The sequence below is a fragment of the Bacillus rossius genome, chromosome 16 (genome assembly GCF_032445375.1).
Source record: "Bacillus rossius redtenbacheri isolate Brsri chromosome 16, Brsri_v3, whole genome shotgun sequence".
Taxonomy (NCBI): domain Eukaryota; kingdom Metazoa; phylum Arthropoda; class Insecta; order Phasmatodea; family Bacillidae; genus Bacillus; species Bacillus rossius.
The window spans coordinates 44,541,791-44,565,499 of record NC_086343.1 but is presented as its reverse complement, the minus strand read 5'-3'; the positions used below and the strand labels follow the sequence as shown (position 1 = coordinate 44,565,499).

The following is a 23,709-nucleotide window of genomic DNA, read 5'->3' as shown; positions in this document are numbered from 1 at the left end:
TTTTATGCACCAAGTTTATGGATTTAAATCTATGTCCAAATTAATTGCGCTAAATTTGTTCTCTGAAAGTCTGGACCATGGTATGACACTGCAGCATGGTTGGTTCTGATTGGCTGGCGAGACAGCGCCCAGCGAACCTTCTGGTCCATTGCTGCGTGCTGGGTCTTACCGCCGACGAAGTATTGACTTGAGGTGTGAAGAATAACTTTCTGGAGCCGTAGTGTCGCACCCCTGTCTTTCTTTCTTTATGCTTCTAGAATTGTAAAGTTTAGTAAATCAGACGACCCTTTGAAAATGTACACACTGGCCAAGCAAATAGAGAAAAATAATAATAAAAAAGCATTCAATCTTATGTAAAATTTAACCTTAAACAAATCATTATTAAGGTTTTCTAACATAAACAAAGTACTTAGATGCCACTGCATAATTGATGAAAAATGATTATAAAATAATTATGGATCCTTTAGAAAACATAAGTGACATAACACATTGTGTCATTATTATCAGGGGGCAGCAGTTATGCTATGCTACATGATTTACGCTAAATATAATATTGACTGCCAGGGACTTGAAAAAGTTGGCAGGTATGTGGTTTGAAGTTCACTATGGTTCAACCCAGCATAATACTTAAAAAATCCTCATGGGAGACCTTTGTGGTTTATACTTATAGGTACAGTACTTGTATTAATAATGTTTGCAGACTTTCACTGCCATTGTCTGAAGTAGCTTGGCTTCTGGGTTGTAGCCATGTCCTTGGCAAATAATTCACTGACGTTTCGGTTGACATTGCAGTCGCTAGGGATGTACCGATTCGAATCCCAATTAACTGTAATCGCCCGATAATAGAGAATCGGTAATTAATCTTAATCTGCGATATTTCAACCGATTATTTAGACAAAGTTGTCAACATTTTCTCAATATATTTATCATAGTTATTGCTTAGCATTATAAGAAAAAAAATGCCAATGATGCTAATATATTCTTTTAACGGTACTAAATAGTAAACTCTTTTAAGTTTAATTCATGAAACACCGTTCAAACTGTAGGCCTACACACGCGCCGAAAGTTTCAGAAACTTCTTCGTCTAATAAATTAAGTATACTCTTATTTTATTCAATTGACGATTTTCTTCTAGCATGTATGGCTAGTATTTCCATTATTGTTAGCTCCGTGCATCAAACAACTGCTTTGAGTGTCACTTGTAATAAAATACAACACATAAAACAGTACAACACACAATAATAATATTTGAACAGCATCATCACAATATCTCCATTTTATGTTTAGCTTACGCACGTCATGTGATGAACAAAAACAATTTGGCCAACTTATCTCACTTCACCGGAATTTCCGTTGTATATGTGAACCTTTTTCTATTATTTTTTATTACGATTGAAGTCGCTTTAATAACGGGAAAGTCTTCTTTACTTTTTATTTTTACTGTATATTAACAACAAATATTTAACCAGGAATAAAAGTTCACGATTGCGATAGTTGGCGGTCGGTTGTAGGAATATTTCTGTTTGTGACCGAGATTAATTTTTCGAATATTAGTGATGTCTGTGTTAGCGAAGACTCGACGACTGTAGATTGTTTTATTGTTTTCTAGTCACTGTCACTAATGCACGTCCATACATTACGTAAACGGAGTGACGAATTCTTTGATCAAATATTACAGTATATTTTGCTAAGTTTTCTATTTTTAGGCATTTACCAAAATTAATATTTGTTAAGTATGGGTACGCTAGTCGCAGTGCTGTGTGGAAATATTTTTTTTAGGATCCCGGCCGGATTATAAATATGCAGTGTGTAAATATTGTTCTCAAAAAATATTGCGTGGTGGCGTACATGGAAACAAAGCATCTTTCACTACAAGTAATATGTGGAGCCACACAAAGTCAATCAGCTTGTATTTCTTCACAAAAATCTAAAAGCTATTAACTATAGCTGTTAATGTTATGTGCAATACCTTAGCTAGCTTACCAAAATCTTAAATATTTATGTAAATAAAAATGATTTTGTCCGCATTCTATAAATATGTATGTACACTTATGGTCCATGCCTCCATTACATCAATTTTAATCACAATGTTGTTCTCCTTTCTTTTTTAATTTATGTATGTAATAATCAGCCAAATATAATCAGTATTCTTAATCGGTTTGGAACATCAGCTGAATTTGAATTTTTTAGTTTTTCAATATCGGTACATCCCTAGAGTCGCCATCATCAGGGAGCAGTTACCTACTGCCAAGGACATGGCTACAACCCAGAAGCCGAGCTACTTCGCAGCACTTGTATGTTATAATGAAAGCTGTAAAGAGTTGGCCTGGAATGAGCAACTTGTGGCAGACATGTTTGGAGCACGTGCTGGTCCCGCAGAAGTGGTCCCGACGAACCCCATCGTGTGCACGCCCCGGAAGCTGGACTGCTCCGCGGTGACGGTGGACCTGACCAGCGACTCTGACGAGGAGACCCCGACACTCTCCCAGGAGCCGGCCCCGCCCGGCCAGCCGCCCGCCCCCGGCGCAGGTAACAACACTCTCGCTGCCGGCAGTACGTCTCAGCATTGCAGTCTTTAGTTTACAGCTGGGTGGAATAAGGAATTTTTTGTTAGGGAAAATTTTTGGAATGTGATTGGGAATTATTTGAGTTAACGAATTTCAAAAATGTATACACTTTTACAATAAAAATTGTAATAATTGTTATTTAAGCTTAAATCTGGAAATAGTTTATCAATAGAGGCAGGTTATTTCCACAAATAAAAATACCATGAAATAGGGCTAAGGTAACCGGTGAAATACCTAAAACCGTATTTGCAAAATAGTGATGAAATTAGCTTATATTTATACTTTTAATACATGTTAACCGCTCCTTTAATTTATTTACGATGACCTTACCTATTCCGCTATATTAAAAATAAATTTACCGTGAATTTTCTACTTGAATTTGGCTTTTGATTTACGTTACGTTTTTTTATTTTGCTATCGAGTCATGTCGTAACGTCAGTAGTGTTATAGATAAACGCAGCCAGTAATCTACTACTGAGTACAGGTTGGCCACAGACCGGGAAAACCGGGAAAAGTCAGGGATTTTAGAAATGGTCAGAGAAAATCTGGAAAAGTCAGGGAATCGCCTGAGAGGTCAGGGAAAATTTTCTCTTCTACCGTGCATTATTAACTTTGAATATGCCATGTTATGTTAGACTGTGTACCGTAAACCAGTTCTTGCGTGCTGTTCTGGTTCGACAGTACGAAAACAATGGCTTTCGTGCAACATGAATAACTATCGTAGATCTCTTTTTACATGCTGAATGTCGCACACCAGTACCATAATAATTTGTTGTCTATGTTTTTTCTGCTCTTGGTTTTGCCAACAAATGTACTTGTTTTTGAGCACGTTCTAAGAAATCTACAAAATCAAATGGCTACTTTGTTTGGCAGCATCTTTTCAGTTTTTATTTTCGCTTATATCATGCATATTATTTGGTAGGGATTTTTCTAAAATAAAAGGTTTAATAATTGACGTGTTAAAACATTGCAATGAAAATCAAAAGGAAATGAAAAGCCGGTGGTTGGGTTAATTTAAACATTTCTTTCGGTTTCGGCTGGGATCGCCATTCGCCATATTGGCTTATTTGCCTTTGTGTACACTTGTAAAGTACCTATTGCTGGTGTTGCGGAAATTATTACGACGGAGTTGTAGGGGTAGTGTTCGTTAGACGTAGTGTTTGAAGTGATTATTACTGCAGTGAGCTACTTCTTAGGAATCGTAAATGGGGATTATGAAACGTCAAACATGGCTGGCTAGCTGTTCAGAGTGTTAGCTAACCTATTTTTATACAGACGTGACAGACGTTCGATTTGTTTGTTTACACGTGAAAAGATTGCGTAAAATTTTGTGTTTCAGTATTTAAAGTGTGACGAAATTTTCATAGTTTAGAAATGACAATTTAAGGAAAGTTCGTTAACAGTTTCATGGTAAGTTGCGAATAATTTGAGACCCTGAAACATGGTATTTCCAAGAAAGACTTCAAATTTCAAAGATGATTGGCTTCAAGATGAGAGATTTTGTTTGTGGTTGGAACGACCTAAAACCGGAAGTAATCATGCTCGTTAGCTGTGTCAGAAAACATTCTACCTCAGCAACATGGGAAACATGCACTCACAAGTCACATGAATGGTGAAAAACACAGGCAAGCAGAAGAATATTCCAAACGTAGCAGTTGTAACTTGTGTATGTACTTTTCTTGTAAGCCAAAGCCTTCTACTAGTGCCAGTGGTAATTCTGATTCACAGTCATCCTCCATGTTGTATACTACTACTATTGTTTCTGATGGTACTGTTCTTGGTGACCAGTCGGGGGTTGTCAGTAAAATGCAACCTGAGAAAAATTGTGAATAGTCAGTTGTGGAATCTACAGCTCTTTGCAAAATGCCACTGTCTGGGATAAACACGTTTGTTTTAAATGAGGAGGTGACTAGGGCTGAAGTTTTGTGGTGCATGCAAACAGTTTTATCACATAAGTCTTGGCGTTGTGCAGCAAGTGATGTGACTGTGATGCAAATGATGTTCCCAGACTCATCAGTTGCCAAAAAACTGCAACTGCAAAGAACAAAAATTGGGTACATTATATTACATGGCATAGCTCCTTATTTACATAATGAATTAGTGAAAGACATATTCCAGTGTACTGAAATAGTTGTGGGGTTTGATGAATCACTAAATAAGACTTCCGAACTTGGACAAATGGATATAGTGGTGAGATTTTGGAGAGAACAGAGCTGCCAGGTTTCAACTAGGTACTTCAACTCAGCATTTTTGAATCATGCCACAGCTGAAGATCTGCTGAAAGCATTCACTGAGACACTGTCAGAAATAGATTTGTGCAAAATTCTGCAAATCTCTATGGATGGTCCCAGTGTCAACCTAAAGTTTCACCGTGATCTTTGTGCTTCTTTGTCAGGCCTAAATATTTGCATTGCTTGGTTGTAACAATTTTTACTTTTCAAATGTTTAATACTTTTAGATACGGCATGGTCTTATTAATTTTTTATTGTTTTTATTACTGTTGAAATTTTTAAGCCAAAGAATCTTAACAAAACTGCTAACAACAGATATCCTATATTTCTTGTTTTAAAATATATTTATAAAATCGCAATCACGGTTGTCTAAATTAAAAAAAATTGTCAGGGAATTGTTTTTGCATGGTCAGGGAAAACCTGGAAATGTCAGGGAATTTCATTTCTACATTTCTGTGGCCACCCTGGAGTAAACATGATGGTTGATCAAGCACATTGATTTACACATTGTTTCAAATATCATGTCCACCTTCACATAACAGTTAGTGTGTTTTTGGTTGATGTAGTTACCGTGTTTTACCACATAATCATCACACATTTTATACTAAAATCAAGTTTGAAAAGTAGGCGTGCAATTTTTATAAGAAAAACATTTTTGTTGGGTAAAGTTATTTATAAAAACAAAACCTTTTCGTGGAAAGTACGTTTATTTAAAAAATAGAGTATACAAAAGCACGCCAAACAATTTAAATTAAGTCATGCAACAAAAACATTGTATTCAAATTGAAATAGAAAAAACAAATAAATATATGTGTGTTTGTGTGTGTGTGTGTAATATCACGAGCCAGTGACAAGGAAAAAATACAAAATTGGTTTCGAGTATTAACTACATCAACAAAAACATGGAACTGTTGTGCTATGAACAAAATGTGAAACCGGTAATTGAAATTATGTTTAATCGATAGCTAAGATCAGTCTACCACCATGTTCAAACAGTAACAACTTACTTCCTGCATTTATCTATAACATTTGCTACTTGTGCCTTGAAAGCAACATAAACGGACATAGTTGTAAATAAAAGTGCTAGAGTTGAGTGGAAATTGGTTGGAAATATGTTTGTAATATTGTTAAATGTGTCTCTAGCTATCGTAAATAACGTAAGTGAATAATTTGAGTTAAAAGTGAAGTGTAAATATGTATAAGCTAGTTTTGTCACTATTTGCCAATTTGGCTTTTTGTTTAAATTTTGCTGTTATCAAAAAGTTACCTTGTTTTCTCGCATAATCGTCGCACATTTTATTCTAAAACCAAGTTTGAAAAGAACAGGTGCGAAGATTATGTGGGGAAAAAATATTTTGTTAGGTGAAGTAATTCATGAAAACAAAACCCATTCTTGGAAAGTACGTTTATTTAAAAAGTGAAGTTTAAAAGAGCACCCCAAACAATTAAAATTAATAATTCATGCAACAAAAACCTTTCATCAACTTTAAATAGAAAAACAAAATCTGTGACGTGAACGCAAGGCACTTGAATATATGATGTGAACTACGTGTTACTGTCGTAGTACACGCTTACCACGAAAAAGTGCGGGCTATCAAATGTAGTTAACTCGGTACCTGACAAAGAGCACACGTTGCACGCAATGGGCAAAATATCGATATTGACTACGTGCGAGCGTTCTATACGGACAGCAACATAACCAAACACGAATGATGCCAACTAGCGCTGGCTGTACGTTTATAAACAGTACACCGCGGCGACGCAGACGATCAGATGAAGGTTATTACATTTAAAAACGTCTTTATAAGAAAATTTACACGTCAGACAACTTCGTATTTCCTTTTTTTAAATAAGTGGTAATGGCCCTATGAATATCAGATTTCTACCTTAAAATACATCGTTTTAAACAAAAAAAGATACCTACACAAAGTGCTTGGCATCTAATAGCGGGACCAAAAACACCATGCGACGTTTACGCGATAAGTTTTTTTATCCTAATTTTGATGGCCTAAAATATGGGTGCGACGATTATGCAAGAGCGACAATTATGCGATAAAAGAGGGTACATTACGTTAGCTTTATTTTGTGGTATTATGCTGTCCTTGAAAATTATCTGCCTCTATCTATGTATAATTACTAGGTTAGGGCCTACAGAAACAAAATATTTACTTTAAAATTGTTTTGGAAAGTTACGAAATTTGTAACATTAAATAATTATTAATCCAAACCTTTTAGAGCTGAAAATTTCTTTACCCACACCAAAATTTTGTATCCGGCCCAATGGTGCCTGCGAATGTTTTTACGCGATCATTTGTAGTTCTTATTTTGTACTGGTGAAAATGGTGTGTATTCTATTGCATGCATATATTGACTTTTGTCATTGGGCATTTCTTTCTTTGAAAATAGTTTAACATAAATATTGGCACTTGGACATGAGTACTGCTGCAATAAATTGGAGAAATGGAAAAAAGTAATTTCCTGCCTGATGTGTCGAGATGTGCCTTCCCCGGTGCTTGCGCTCTGCTGTGACACTCCCTCCCTCAGCGAGGCCTCGAGCGAGAAGCGTCAGTCAGTGACCAGTCGGGACAAAGCACAGCTGGCCCTAGAGTGCCGACCGAATGACACGTAGCTAGACGGGAGGCGGAACCGCCTGCGACGATCGTGCGGTCTTCCTGCCGCCACGGGTCGGACACGTCCAGGAACGTACGGTCGAGACTGCCAGCATTCTCGTAGTTGGTCACCGGTTCTGAAGTGCAGGCAGAGGGTGAGAACAAGCCAAGGCTTCGAGTTTCAACGGCTAGAGGGTGACGGGCAATCACAGCCGCCTGAAGGAGGCACAGCGAGCGCAGTGCTGATTGGCGGTGTAGTGCCTCCCGCTCCTCACGCAGCAGCACTGATAGTGATGGCTGCTCGTGTGCGTGACATGCGTCAGTGTGCCTCAGTTTTTCCTGAAAATCGGGATTCCGCCAATGTCTGTGTGTGTGTGTGTATCAATTGTAGTATGTATGTTTCGTACATTCTTGTAATGGTATTTTATTAATTTATTTAAATGTTTTTTACATCTAACCAAACCATGTTGATACAGATATTTCTGTCATTTTATTTCTTGCATTCTTTCAGCATGGACAGTGCTTCATATTGTTCCATGCTCACCATCTCATTTATGAATCACACTTAACTCTTCCCCCCCCCCCCCCCCCTTTTCTCTCTCTCTCTTTTTCTTCTTTTTCTATTCCTGCTTCTTAACCACTTTGTTTTCTCATCATGATTATTACATAGTAGAAAATTAAATACCAAATATTTTTCAACTTTTTTGGTATTAAAACATTTGTGAACTTTTCCACGCTTTGTCCCATTCCCCATTCTTTGGTATCTATTTATCATCTAGAATCGTTGCTTATATGCTGGCCTCTATCACTTGGGTTTCCATCTTTTTAAAAGAATGACTTGGGTTATTTCAGTAATTTAATATTATGGTCGTGCCATGGTAGACTTGTGCTGCTCAAGAAGGAAAATGTGTGTTAGAGCTCGTTATTTTTTGAACTGAAGCAGAACACTTGTTGCGGGAGAAGCCATCTGCACTGGAAGACATGGCTCTCTCAATCATGTTCAATTTCTTAAAAAAAATTAAGTCCCTTATTTTTTTCAATGTGTTTTATATGGCCATTGATTAAAGTGTTTCCTTCGTTACATTTCAACGCTGTGTCCTCTTGCTTTGTAACTTTTTATAGGTCGTGCTTCTCCTTCTCACGTTACCACCGCTGCTGACGACTTGGAGGCTTAGACGGTCCGACCCTAGCTCCCACACTTGCGGTAAATCGCTGTGCACAGCTACGTAGAGGTCGCACTGAAACTTGTCACCATCACACTTCGCCACCGATGCAAGGCGTGCTTGTCTCTGCATTGCTCTCTTCAGCTGCAGTTCAGTAGACATGACAAATACAAGCACTCAACTGTAACCTACCCAACCACAAGAAAATAAAATTGAAATGGAATGAACCAGCAAAGCGATAGGTCCTGATTGATCGAAAAATATATGAAACAAGGGGCACAATGAACTGAATGAGGGAAAAGGGAACAAAGCCAAAAAGGTGGAAGCCAACCATAAGTTCAAATATCAATACGTACTTGAATAAATGTTAATAATGTTAAATGGTAATACAGTGATGAGTTCATTCATGGTACCCTCTTTTAACGCATAATCGTCGCACCTATATTTTAGGGCTTCAAAATTTGGATTTAAAAACCTTTCACGTAATCGCATGCTGTTTTTGGTCCCGCTATTAGTTGCCGATCTCTTTGTGTAGGTATTTATTCAGACATTACCACTTACGTATTTAATTAACGGAAGTGCGAAGATGTCTGATGTGTACATTTTCTTTTAAAGATGTTTTTAAATGTTATAACCTTTATCTGTTTGTCTGCGTTGCTGTGGTGTACCGCTAATAAAAATGTAGTTAGCGCTCGTTAGCATTATTCATATTTGGTTATGTTGCTTTCCGTATAGAGCGCACACACGTAGTCGAATATCGATATTGATAGCGCGCCGATTGCATGCAACGCACGCGCTCTGTCGAGTCCAGAGTCAACTGCATGTGTTAGCCCGCACTCTTTCGTGGTGAGTGTGTACTACGACGATAGTTCAGGCTCGCATTTGGGTCACAGATTTTGTTTTTCTATTTAAAGTTGAAGAAAGGTTTTTGTTGCATGAATTATTAATATAAATTGTTTGGCGTGCTTTTTTATACTTCACTTTTTAAATTAACGTTCTTTCTATGAAATTGTTTTGTTTTTATGAATAACTTGTCCAAACATAATTTTTTTTTCTCGCATAAACGTTGCACCCCTACTTTTCAAACTTAATTTTGGTATAAAATGTGCGACGATTATGTGATAAAACACTGTATCTTTCAATGAAGCAAACTGATTCAGAGCACGCTGGAGAACCAAGTATTTCTAAAAGAATGAACACACACTCACACAAATGGAGGAACTAGTAGGGAATCTTGCCTGTCTATAAATCATGGTGTAGCAGGTGTTACACGTCTGATGTCATGGTTTTTTGGTCCACAACTGGCTCCGGCATCTGCTTTCGGGAAATGCAGACAACAGGTAAAAGGCTTTATCCTCAAACACACTTGACATACTATCATACTTATAAGTGGAATTAAAAGATTTATGTCCACGTGTTTACGTACAAGTTTTACAGTCTACAATCAATATTCAGTTTTGTCCGCTGAATCAGTAGTATTGGTTTTTAAGGGCCCGCTTACTTTGGCACACACAGGGCGTGCAGATCTTCAGAAAAAAACTACGCAATTTAAAATATATATGAGCAGTTTCTGTTTCAGAAAAACATTCAAGGATACACTGAGGTACCGTGTTTTCTCGTATAATTGTAGCACATTTTATTCTAAAATCAAGTTTGAAAATTATGGGTGCAACGATTATGCGGGAAAAACTATTTTTTGTTAGATAAAGTTATTCATAAAAACAAAACCCATTCATGGAAAGTACGTTTATTTAAAAAGGGAAGTATAAAAGAGCACGCCAAACAATTAGAATTAATAAGTCATACAACAAAAACCTTTATTCAACTTTAAATATAAAAACACTGTGATCCAAATGCAAGCCGAACGAACGCATATCTACCATAGTTAGGGATGGGTAAATGTCCAAAATTTTATCTATCTGAAATTTTCCTGGAAATTTTCATGGAAACTTTCCAAAAACCGAAAAACATAGGAAATTTTAGGAAACTTTGATGTTGGTTTATAAATAACCATTTCAGAGAATTAGACACGTGACTGTCTCTACTGTATGAAATTTTCATATTGTAAAATACAATATTCACAGTTGCAGTATTAAGAGGACATTAAAATATCTTTCGTTAGCGATGTAGAATTTACTGTGGGTGCTGTTCTAAATTAATTTCAACATTTAGGTGGAATTATTCTTTTTACAAATACAGTTCACAAATTCATTGCAAGTAGGCCTAATCAGTTTTTAAATCTGAAAATTATTTAATCAGCTGCTTTCAACATTACAAAAAGCTAATGTAGTGGAAGAAAAATTAAGGTAAAGAATACTTAACTGCAGATTTAACAGAAATGATTCCTTCTGAAAAAACAATTACCTAGTCAATCACAGTTAAAATATTTGACTACATAGATTTGAAAATATTAACACTATATTATTACAATTTATCAACTGATTGGAAATAAAGACAAATAAGTTGTAACAACTAGAACACTAAAAAAAATATTGATCAACAATTAGTTGCATTCATAATAAGAAATCATACATGTTACAGTTTTAACTGAATTGGAAACAAACATGTCCTTATTTAAGTCATATTGGGTCTTATAAACCAATGAAATCATCATTGTCCTCATAACTGAAATCACTGTTTTCTTCCTCTTCTGTTTCATTGTTAGAACAAGATGCACTGTCTTCTTTTAAAACACACTGTGGTAGTTTTTTCTTCTGATATACTTTCTCACATTTGTCTTCCACAATGACAGTAATAGAATCTTTCCTTTCCAATTTTTCAATGTCCTCCAGGATGTGGTGACACAATTTCCAGTTGTGGGCAATGAATGATATTTTACCTGCTCTTTCAGTGGTCAAGCGGTTTCTTAGTTTTGTATGTATACTACCATGTGTACTGAAAGACCTCTCTGTAGCAGCAGAGGTTACTGGCATACCTAAGATTCTGTTTGCTACTTTTGACAGCTGTGTATGACCACACTGTGCGAGCCCTTTTTGCCCTCACGCACACACTTACCAAGCCAATATATGTATAGGCCCCACTTGGAGTGCCAAATTAGTCTGTGTGGTGACTTTGTACTAAATAGGCTCCACTTGGGTCGCCAATTAATTATGCAGAGCTACTGTAGGAGTTTAGGCCCCACACACTAAAGAAAAATGTTGGGCTGAATTAAAACTGTGTAATAAATTTTATTTCTTAATAGTGTGACTCTCCACTGGCAGTGTTGATATCATGTAGGTCACAGTTAGGTGTTACTTGATTGGTTAGGAACATACATAAATACACACTGGAGTAGGTGAAATTACAAATGACATAACACAACACTTTGAATATTAAATATAGAATTATTTTATTCCCAATGTAAAAATGATTTAAAAGATTTCAATCTTATTAATATATTTAATTTAATTTCTATTCATATTCAAACAATAACCTAACTTAACATTGACATCATAGGAATTCAATAAAAGTTCAATTACCAGGAGTTATGTTGCGCACATTTAAAATATTTTCAAAAGTCTTTATTTGGGTTCGTTGACACTACACAGTTTTTAATTAATGTTTTAGGGAACTTAAAATCAATTTACCTCGGCTAGTTAGGTTCAAAAGTCATCGGCAGAGCTCAGAGCCTCTCATCTATAGGACCACTGAGTCTGTTAAATAGTGTGTAAATTCGTAAAATTTATCTCCAAGTATTATTTAAATCAGCTATAAAATCAATTTAACTCATGAAATCAATGTTTATATTACGTTTCGGCGACGATGTGACATAAAAACGGGAGTTGCGTGATTCGTGCATAAGATTGAGACACAAAAATCTGGGCACTTTTATTACTCACGTTATTCACTCCTATATTATTTATCTTTTTAGATAAATCCTATTTCAATATTCAGAACTCCCTAATGGTTCATAATTATCATCCTCTATCCGGGATGCCTGATGCTAAATAGCTAATTTTCAGGATTTAAAATCGCCGACGTCACGAAGTTGCCGCTCATTCAGCTGGCCATTAAGAACTCTCTTTCTTACTAGCTTCTCAAATAAACCAGTAAGACTCAACTTTTAAATGGTGGCCCGTGATTGGCCAAAAGGACCAATTCGGTTACTAAATTTCTTACCGAAAACGTGAACTCCGAACGCAACAATTGCGCGGATAACAAAATTTCACTTATAATTTAAATACATAAATATTAAAATAATAATTTACATAATAAAATTACGGCGTTAATTTTACCGTTTACAGTTTCCAAGTCCATTAGTCCTTAGAGGGGTATCAACAATACATCGTTCAAATAGTCCGGTAAAATTCCAAAGAATCACTTTTCCATAGACATACATAACAAAATATTGTCGTTTCTGAAAATAAATAATATTATACATAGAGCAAACAAAATAAAATAAATCGTAAATAATAATAAATAAATAAACTGTCAAAACAAACATGTTGCAGTACAACACAGACCTTTCCACCAAGTACAGGGTTCAATTTTACCTTTTTCAAGCGCCATCCAAAGAAATTCTTTCGGTACTGAGCTAACTCTGTTAAAACTATACCTTCTTCAATGTGTTCCATATCGGTTGAAATTTTGCATACATACTCAACAGCACTCAACTGTTACAGCTAAAAAAAAATTCAATGTTTCTCAATGTTTCCACTTTTTTTCAAAGTTTCCATGAGGTCTGTAAATTTTCCATTTTTGAAAGTTTTCGGCAGGAAATTTCCGACAGGAAACTTTCCACTACCCATCACTAACCATAGTACACAACACAAAAGAATGCGGGTTATCAAATGTAGTTAACTCATCACCTGATAGAGAGCGCGCGTTGTATGTACTCGGCGAGATATTGATATTAAAGTCTTTAAAAGATAATTTACACGTCAGACAACTTCGTATTTCCGTTAATTAAATAAGTAAGTGGTAATGTCTGAATATATATTAGATTTCTACTTTAAAATACATTGTTTTATACGGAAAAAATACCCACACAAAGTGCTCGGAATCTAATAGCGGGACCAAAAACATTATGCGACGTTTACGCGAGAGGTTTTTTTTTTATCCAAATTTTGAAGCCCTAAAATATGGCTGCGATGATCACGCGCGTGCGAACATTATGCGGTAAAAGACGGTAGTATGTCAATGAGTACCTATATCTGTTTCTGGCTTTTATTTTTAAACTGTATTTTTAGGAAAGCGAAAATGGCCAAAACAACTGTTTCAGAATAATATTTAGTTAGGCAAATCCCGGTACATATTCTGGAAGCACTCCGCGACTTTCAGTACACCTTTATCTTCGTTTATACGCCTTAAAATGTTAACGTTACCGCTCAAATATCATAGTTGTATGCACGACGAAAAGACTGCTCGGAGCGTCGCACTTATCCATTGCATCAACACAAATACACTGGGTGGGTCCCTTAAGCCCTACATTGAACTAAAATCAATTGTTATCCATTGGTAATCTAATAAATGGAGCCAAGGTTTTATTGTGTTATAAAAAAATTAATTTGTCATTTAAAATGGTGGATTCCATCTTTATTGTCATAAAAATATTTAAAAAACATGTAATAAGTAAATACTGAGCACAATTAGTTCATCTGCTTCAACAATTTGTGGTAACACACATCAAATGTACAGTAAAACTAGCTTAAGATGTTCCCGCATAATACGTTTTCCCGTTTATAATATTTAAATAATTATTCCCTTGATCATTTCCATACATCCTTATGTTAATTTTTTCCCATTCAAAACGTTTGCATTTATAGATTGTTACGAAAAGTTTTTATACTGGTCACATTGTTTTCCGATAAAAAAAAATTACAGTACATACCAACACATTTCCAGTTGGTCTTCAGAGCTTCCTGTCGCTCGATATTAAAAAAATATTTAAGACATAAGTCCCTGGGTTAAGTTCCCTTATCCCAGGTACACGTACTCCCACGGAAACTTTCCCGGGTGGGTGACGATGTTCACTCTGGGCCGCTTCTGACGCCTGTGGTCAAATTTCTAGTTAAAAAGTCCAAAAAATGTGTATAGAAAAAATGTACTCTTCGACTAGGCCCCGACCAGCAGGCATGGCGTGATCTATTCAACATTTATTTTATATTTTTAGCGAGCTACCGAAGACGTGATTGAGTGACAACAAAGACAAAACAATGGGTGGCAACCCCGTGGTCCAATCGACCAATCACTAGACAGAACCTAGTATCTGTCCATATAGGGAAAAATACTGAAAAAACGAAAGTCTGGGGAGAGACATCACACCACCTCAAGGTTCGCTCTGATTGGCTGGCGAGACTGCGCCCAGTAAAAGTTCCAGTTTATTGCTGCGCTGTAACACGTCCACGTGCTGGGTTTTTGCAACAACGCACTGACTTGAGGCGTGATAAACAACCTGCTGCGACAATGTGTCGTGCCCATGTCTTCCTTTCTTTTACAACCTTCTAGAATGTTCCATACAGTCTTACTACCCAGAATATTCCTTAAAATATCGACAAAATGTAATTAATACACCTGTTATTGGTAATTGATAAAGTAAACAAACAATAATAAAATACCGTATTTAGTCGGATAATGTCCGCACATTTCTTTTTAAATACTTGAAATGGAATTTTTTTAAATCCGCATAAAGTCCGCACCAGACAAAGCAACCTTGGCCACCCCTGAAAGGCACAGTAACGGGATGGAAATTTACCGACGCTGTCAACTGCTTTGATCTTGAGTTGTTCATTTCTCCGGAGCGGTCGCTGAGAGGGTTTGTAGCGTGGTGAAACCGTCCGGACTCAGAAACTCTCACTCCACTGCGCAGCTGCCTGCGACGTCACGCGAGTTGCAAGGGGATGGGCTATATATAGCACAAGCCAGTACACGTCAACTCACACTACGTCACAAAGTAGGGGAGGTAGCGGAGAAGTGGTGGGGATACATGCGCATGGTTTTTTTATACGCACAGTGGGCAAGGGACAGGGAGGGAGGCTCGCCGGCGCCGGCTAATGCAGACATTAGACATCTGCCTCGTGGCATTAGTGGCCATCTCAATGAAAGATTAAAAAAAATATCTTTTCACGCAAAGCGTTTATTTTGTGTAGGCTGGCTGCGGCTTCTGAATGTAAGAGCACACACGCGAGTGAGAGAAGAAAAAAAAATAAGTGGCGTCTTCCACTAATCGCCAGCACCTGTCACATTTCTCACGTCCGCTGCGGACGGTCGCCAGTCACCAGCGCTCTGCTAGTAAACTGATTATGAGAGAACAATTTTTTTACTCTACACAAAACGTTAAATTTTGAGGAAAAGTTTTTTTTTTTCGGACTTCACCTCATAATGTCTGCACCCCATTTTTTTTGTCAAAAATGTAGCCAAATTACTGCGGACATTATGCGAGTAAATACGGTACTACATTCAGTTTTATACAAAATATAACCTAAATTAAAAATATTTACTATCAAAAAACAAACAAAATACTTCAAATGCCTATACATAATAAAAGAAACATTAATAAAAATAATTAAATATATATTCAAAAAACTGTTAACATAAATCATTCTTAGCTAAATATTATTGGTAGTAGGGGGCAGGAATTTTGCAATGTTACAAGATGCTTCCTGCATATAATGTTCATCACTTGAGGAATAAAATAATGTAATAAATTTTATCTTTACACTCTTAAACTTTATTTAACTAGTTAAACTTTTAGACAATTGTTTCAAAACAATAACAAACATGACTGTCAAAACGTTTGCTGCACGCAGCATGCTGTTATGATGTATATTTCGACCAATCTTTTTGCATTTGTATCCTTTGTAAAGCTGTTCAATCTGTACACCATTTTCCTCATTCATGGGACTACCTATGTATAATTTAGGTAACTATTTCTGATTTAACAATATCGTATATCGACTGTTCACTGGCGGTGACCAGAAGCAAGGAGAAGAGGTGGTGGTTCAAAGGTTAGCTAGTTTGAGAGATGCGTGGTATTCATGTCCATTCAATGAAGGAAAGATGTAAATTTAGTTGAATTTAGTGAAGGACTTGAGCCGGAGAAAAACCCGAACTCTTGCGCCATCTATTGAACAACACTGGAACCAAACGTAAAAGGAGGTCCAGTGGTCGAGAATAGAAAATAAAGGTGACAAGAAACAGGGATCATGAAATCAGGGCAAAAGTTAAGTAGCAAGTCAACTATAGGCGAATAAGCATAGAATTTCCTACTTACCATTCTGGGGTAGAATGATGAAAAACACTCCCTCTGGAGATGCACTAGTGCTCGCGGGAGTCATGTTACAAGGTTACCTAGTGATCAGAACTACGTGAATATCAGTCTAGAAATAAATAAGATAGGGATCACTCCCGGACTCCCTGGGACCACACCCCTTAAGCTAGTCGCTGCGAGACTGGTGCGCGAAAGGGGTGGCGGGTGAGAAGCACCGGGAAGAAACACCCACGGTGACGGCAGAAGGACGAATCAATCGTCCCTTGGTCTGCATGTGCTAGGAGCCCGGAGGCCCAGGAGGAGAGGGAACTGGCCTCTGATTGGCTGGAGGTTGCGGTCGAGAAATGGCTTCTCAGACCGAAAGAAAAAATAACAAAGGTGGCAGGTAGCCTAACTTAAGGGGCTTCGGAGGTAGCTTGTTGCTCTCCGAAAGCAGCGCGCTCTGGCAAGGCACAGGTGAAACAGTCTCTGGGTTAGTTGACAAAAGTCCCGCAAGATGGACTAGCGTAAGCCTGGCAGTTACGGGACCTGCGGGTTCGCGCTGTATGGCTAAGAGAGAACTAGAGAAAGGTGTGGTAGTGGCCACTAGAGGCCTCCCTACTCGCTGGAGTAAACTATAGTAGTTGGTATCTTCGCAAAAAGATGAAGGTAGTCCTTGATCTCGACTCGCCGAGAGCCGAGGTCAAGGCCCGGTCAGTGCTCTTGGGAAAGTTCCTGGAAAAGATGGAGGGGGGATCTGTTAGCTCGTGAGAAATGTGTTAGGACGGGCGCTGATACATTCCCGACAGCCCTGGAACATTAGAATGGGGCATGACTCGAGCTGCTAACCTAAGCTGAGTTCTGGGAAGTGGGCTGCCCTGGGAGGATGCTGAGAAAAGCACTTGTCACGTTCTTGGCCTGAGGTGGGAAGAAAAATGATGTCTAATACTTGGCTGGCGAAATCACACCAGGCTCTCGGTTGCGGCGGTGGGAAAACATAGTGCGACTCTAGTAGGAAAGATTTCCAGGATGAACAATGGGCTAACAAAGTTTTTTTAGGGGTTTCAGATGAAAAATAAATTTGTGGCAATTATTTCAAATTTGCAGCACACTGCACATGTTTGTTAAAGGCAGCCAAAAACTAAATTATAACCAGCTCACCAACAGGTGTTTAAGCGCTGGGCAGGCTGCAGACTCGTTGCTCCTCGGTCCACTGCACTGGTTCTCGCTGCGTTGCTGGCGCTGCGCAGCGGTCGTTGCTCTGTGCGTCACTCCCGCGGCCATCGCCCGAACTCTGTAGTGAAGCCTGCACACTTCACCTACTAAACTTTGAACTAAAAATTAGTTTAACAAAAAAATTAAAAGCCAACCAAATCAAATTTACTGCTTTATAGAATTAGGATTTCAAAGGTAAAAAATAACAAAACTTTTTTTTTATTTTGAAACATGTTTTTGAATCATTCTCTAAGAAGACGTGAAACTTAAAGTAGTTTATCAGTAGTCTAGTTAGGTTTGGCTAGGTTTAATATTTATATACTACAACTACTGTCATATTATAAGAATGGTAGGTTGAATATGTTTAGCTTCATTTATAATATATTTTAAAATACTTATTTGGGTTAGGTTTGTTCAGCTACGTTCAAAATACTGTGAAATTGTTGGACGCTTGTAACAATAATTGTTAAGTTAAGAAAGATATGTTTTCAGTTGGTAATTTACAGTATTTTTAATGTTGGATGCTTAATCTCACCAACCATTAACACAGTACCACAGTATTTTTATTGTATTTAACCTAACCAACTGTTATCACAGTTGATGCTATTTTTAATGTAATTACCTAAATAAATGTTAAAAAGGTAAACTACTTGAAGTATCATAATACCCTCTTAAAGAATGATTCAATAACATGTCAGGAAGTATTTTATTCTTAATGGTGAATGGTTTTTCTTCGAAGTTACTTCCCTAGACTTAGTAGCCTTCCTGACCGTTACCAGAAAACAGTCAGAATTGAAAAAAACAGCCCTTTGCAGGTGTTAACCTAGGATTTTTTCATCGAAAAACCGAAAAAACCCACCATCTGAAATTAAATTTTTTTTTAACGCCAAAAATAACTGCATAAACTATATATAACCTTACCAAACTGAAAAATTATACAAGCAAGCATAATTAATTACTTTCTTCCCCCCCCCCCCCCCCTCCCTCCCTTTTCATCAATCAGTTTTGTTTTGCGTCAAACATGCATCAAATTTAAGAAAATACTTACTGTCAAGTACTATGGACTGGATTTGATTCGAGCATCAGCTACTCACTCGACTTGGCCTCAGCCTCTCTCTAATACCAGAAAACAGTGAGTCCCGTTACTCCTGATGAGTGAATAGTGTAATAGGATGATACTTTTTAAGAGTAGACTGTCCCATTGCCACAAAAATTAAAAAAAAAGTAACCAAATGTCAAATTGCAAGAAAACTAACTTTCAGAGAGCTAGCTTGCAGGCACTAGCTATGCTTCCTGCTATCTTTGGTCCGACCCTTTTCCTCAAGCTAAATGGTCATTAGTATCTCCAACCAATTTTTGTATCAGCATCATCCATGCTGCAGTGGAAACAGCACTTACTCATATTCAAGACGAAAGTCCACAGTTAAAAGTAGTGACGAGAACGATTATACTCCATGCTTCACAACGTTTTGAGTTCAACGTACACAGAAATGTGTTTGCCCCAACAAAATATCTAGCATTGAAGGAATGCAGAGCGTGAGGAAACGGAAGTACTGTGAAAAAATCCAATTGTGATGATCGTCTCCACGTTTCCAGTGTGCAAAAAATATCGGACTTCGTATCCGCCGTCTAGGATTTGAACACGGTTCACCCAGATATTAATTCAGCAGGACGCAGAACTTCCGTCCAGTATTATTATTAAAGGTGTTCAGTATCATCTAGATGTATATTTTTGTCACAAACAGAATTGTGATAACTTGTCACACACCGACAAGTAAAGATGACAAAGCATGATTGTGAACAACTGTGAACACGCCGCGTGCAGTTGCTGTCTGGACCCCGTCCATTTGTACAGTCCTGATCACACTTCTCCACAAGTGCAGGACAGCTGTCACGCCAAGCCAGTAGGTGGCAGCTTGCGTGTGCAGTACGATACCAACTTAATACTAGCATCTTTGAAAGATTTGTGCAATGGGAGTGCATGACTTGATGTAAGCTTTTGGACATATGCCATTACTAAGCACATGTATGTCTGTAGGAGAAAACTACAAAAAAACACAAATTAAGCAAAAATTGCTGTTGTCAACTGGATATATACACCACATAATATTCCATAACAGGAATATGGTCAACAAACAAAGAAAAACTAAGAAAAATGGACTAAGAGAACAAAAAAAACACAAACAATGAATTTAACCCCAAAAAAATTCAGCACAACAGTTTAAACGAGACAAAAACACAACAAAATGAAAAGATGAAACAAACAAAATAGTTTTCCAAAACAGAAACGAGCGACGTTTCAGGAACTGCTATCTGCTCCCGTCCTCGGGCACCCTACTCAGTCGCACCTGTGTTTCCGTACCATGTGCGTCTCTGCCTGAGGTCGGGAGCAGATAGCAGTTCCCGAAACGTCGCTTGTTTCTGTTTTGAAAAACTATTTTGTTTGTTTCGTCTTCTCGTTTTGTTGTTGTTTTTTTTTCTCGTTTCAACTGTGGTGCTGAATTTTTTCAGGGTTCAATTCATCATTTGTGTGTGGGGGGGGGGGGGGGGGGGGTGTTTCAAGTTAATACTAGCAGAATAGTTATTAAATTTTTGTGTGAATTTATTTAAAAAAACAAACCTCCAGTGTTTAAAATTTCCTAATGGAATTGAAAAATTGTTTGATGCCAGATAATAAAATATGTTAATTTAACTTTCAACTAATCAAAAATGCTTTCATGTGTCACTCGCCGTGCTGGTGGCACAGAGGTGTGGAGCTGTCCGGTATTTGCATGCAGTGTACTTGTCGTGCCGTGCCGTGCCGAGGAGCGGGAACAACGCGCGCCGTGCTTGTCCGCAGGTCCGGCGCAGCCACGCGCCCCGTGCAAGCCGGACGCCGGAGCCGACACGGCCGTGGAGGTCATAGACCTGACCTGAGGCCAGCGGCACGCCACTGTGTTCCTACCGAGCTCTCTCCGAGGCTCTGCAACGTGCAGCTGTGAACGGTTCTTTTATTACATTTTTATATAATCTGTTTGTAGCTGTTAGTCTGGTTTTTTTTTTTGCTTTGTTAGGCTTAGAATTGTAAAAATTTGTTTTGTATTATGCTTATGGCTGTATGACAACTGCCAGGTTCGGTATTTTGCATAGTAGATATGAGTCTGCTGTGTTGTGTGGATATCAGTTGAATAAAAGTACAAGTATAAAAAATATTGAATTCTGATGGTAAGTCAGGGAAAAAAAAATTTTTTTTTTTTTTTTGCTCTTTTTTGTGCCAATATTAAAGTCATTAAAATTCATACAGGGATTTGTGCAATTGTAACAAATATATCAAATTAATGGATACAGATAAAAAAAAACACAGTATTGTTTTGATTTTTTGTTTGTTGCAATGTGTACTGATTGCATATTTTCAACTTAAAAAAAATTTCAGGTAACAGATTATCCGGCAGTCAACTTAAGCTGTTCGGCTTTTCACTGTGTATTTGTTAAATTAAACTCTGTGTATTTACTTCAAGCTCATTTATATTGTACAGAAGTGACTTCAACTGTGATGTTGATGGTCACTCGACGTGATATGCCACAGCTTTACTACACTTTGAACATAATCGAATATTCATTATTTCCAAGAGCAATTATTTGGAATTTAGTAGATATTTTTGTTATTTAAAAAAATTAGGACTTTTCACACAGGCCCAGCTATTAATTTCTGTTAAATTCACATCAGCCTTAAAAAAAATTTTAATGTACATCATGCAGAATTGGTCAGTTGGGAAGTTAGTATGTGTTCTGTTCTCACTGAGTTTAATGTTTAGTGGGTACATTTTATTAGTTAACCATTTTGTCAGTTTCTGCTGAGGTTTAGTGGTTTTGCGATGTGTACTTCGTTAGTTTATGTGCATGTGATTTTACCTAAAATTTGGATGTGCAAATGACCTCAGATCTGTGGTTAACGAGGAATAGAATGGCCCGTCATTACTGCTGTGTTTGAAGCCATTGCAGAAATTTTCGGACGGTATTGCAAATTGAATAAAGCACACTTTTTTTTTTTCATTGCTAAACATGGTGCATGTGGGAAAAAAATTAATTCCTTTTTTTTTCTCTGTAGCTTTTATTATTATTCCATTTAAAATTAAAGCTTCTAACAAATTCAATCCAAAATGTAAAACATAACATTGACATAACACTGCACATGTTAATGAGAAAGCCACAGTCTCAGGACTACATAACTACTTACGTTTAACTGAACAATGGTATTGCTTGTTTCATGTTAATGCTTCAATATTGTTTTATTGTTTTTCTTTCAAAAGTTTTTCCTGATACTGTAATACTACCCAATCTTCCATCTGTTTGTTTGTCGTATCTTTAGGAACCCTGGACTTCCAAGGGGTCTTTACACCAGGGTTCTAGTTTGTACCGGTAGTTATAAATGTGTGTTTCTTATTTTTTAATTTTAACATAGAATTGTATTCACAGATATGTTTTTCAGCTTTCGCATTGAAGTACAATTAAAAGAAAGGCATAATTATACTTGAAACAGCATATTTCCTTTTGGTCTGTTCTAAAGTGTAGAGTATATATATGTATGTTTATTGTGCAAAGAACAACTTCCAATAAAAACGTTGCTTCTGTTCTTTTTATTTGCATTTTGTGATGTCACCACTTATGTACTGACTTTTTTGTGTTATTGTTGATTGTATTATAACATGTGTGGTGGTATTTTGTGAGTGTGACAGCATTGTACATGACATTACACAGTTTCTCTTAAAAATATTCCTAAGTTGTGAAAGGAGTTTTGTTGCATCACCATGTGTTGCCAAGATTACTTCCGTAACTGAACTGTTCTTAATATCTTATGTCATTGCCATATGCTTGTGTTCATTTTTGTTATTGGATGTCAGTAAATTTTGTATTGTGTAGAAGACTGTGTTGACCAAGACTTATCCCATACAATGTACTTTTTTTTAAATAAATATTCTTTGAAAACTGCTGCCTATTAAATTGTAATAATTAACTTTAATATAAGATTAAATCTAATTTTGGGTGATGGTCTGGTATCCCAAAAAAGTTATTAATCAGTTACCTGGATCAAAATTTTCTGATGTCGGCTATCTGTAAAAAAAACTAATCAACATTATTATTTACACAGTGTCTAAGCTTGGAAATTGCAACTGAATATTTACAGTATAATCATTATAAAGAGAAAAATCATAAAATAAATCAAACATAGTGTTATTATAAGATACAACATCATTTGGCGGAGATGTGACATCAGTTTAAACATTGGTGTTCCTGCTAAACTTAAGTTAATTCTTTTTTTTTTTTTTATATCTGTTATTTCAGTTTGTTTTTGAGTTAAAATGATGCTCTGTTGAAAAAAATGTTCTATATCATAGAAAGATTTCCTGATCTCTTCTGGAACCTTTTTGTGCTTAAAGATGAATTTGTTCAGTTTTTCTAAGCTCGAAATAGCTTCCTTAGCTGTCACAGGCGGTTCCTCACATTCAGAATCATCATCTGATTCAGCTTTTGATGACTGTGATAGAATGGCTTCACTAATGATGTCGCTGTCAGTCAACACTATTTCATTATCCACAGAGACACAGTCTGTGAATGAAACAGCGTCACACTGCATGGAGTCTGACACTTCTTGCCATACTTCAGGGTCAATGTCATTGCTTTCGCATGTTTGTGCTGTGGTGCGGCTTGCATCCTGGTCTGGTGAAGTTGCAGTGAGCTCGTCAGCATTACAGTTTA

The 23,709-nt window shown here is 37.1% G+C and overlaps 2 protein-coding genes across 8 annotated transcripts in view; one reads left to right on the top strand and one right to left on the bottom strand.

The window, feature by feature from the left end:
- LOC134540106 (E3 SUMO-protein ligase PIAS3-like) overlaps positions 1 to 22,964 on the top strand; it is a 66,726-nt gene extending 43,762 nt beyond the window's left edge. For 3 of the 6 annotated variants that reach the window (XM_063382594.1, XM_063382598.1, XM_063382599.1), the window contains 2 exons: positions 2,380 to 2,529; positions 20,813 to 22,963. In XM_063382594.1, coding sequence (XP_063238664.1) covers positions 2,380 to 2,529; positions 20,813 to 20,889 — 227 coding nt within the window. In that variant the 3' untranslated portion in view covers positions 20,890 to 22,963. Of the gene's footprint in view, positions 1 to 2,379; positions 2,530 to 8,529; positions 9,517 to 20,812 lie in introns of those variants that run through there. The other 3 variants (XM_063382596.1, XM_063382597.1, XM_063382595.1) reach the window with 3 other exon arrangements.
- LOC134540105 (protein pigeon) overlaps positions 16,127 to 23,709 on the bottom strand; it is a 70,344-nt gene continuing 62,761 nt past the window's right edge. The window contains exons 17-18 of one of the 2 annotated variants that reach the window (XR_010076407.1): positions 17,920 to 18,052; positions 16,127 to 17,493 (exon numbers count right to left, since the gene is read on the bottom strand). Coding sequence is in view for 1 of the 2 variants with exons in the window: in XM_063382592.1 (XP_063238662.1) it covers positions 18,027 to 18,052 (26 nt within the window). In the remaining variant the exon portion in view is untranslated. Of the gene's footprint in view, positions 17,494 to 17,567; positions 18,053 to 23,709 lie in introns of those variants that run through there. The other variant, XM_063382592.1, reaches the window with a different exon arrangement.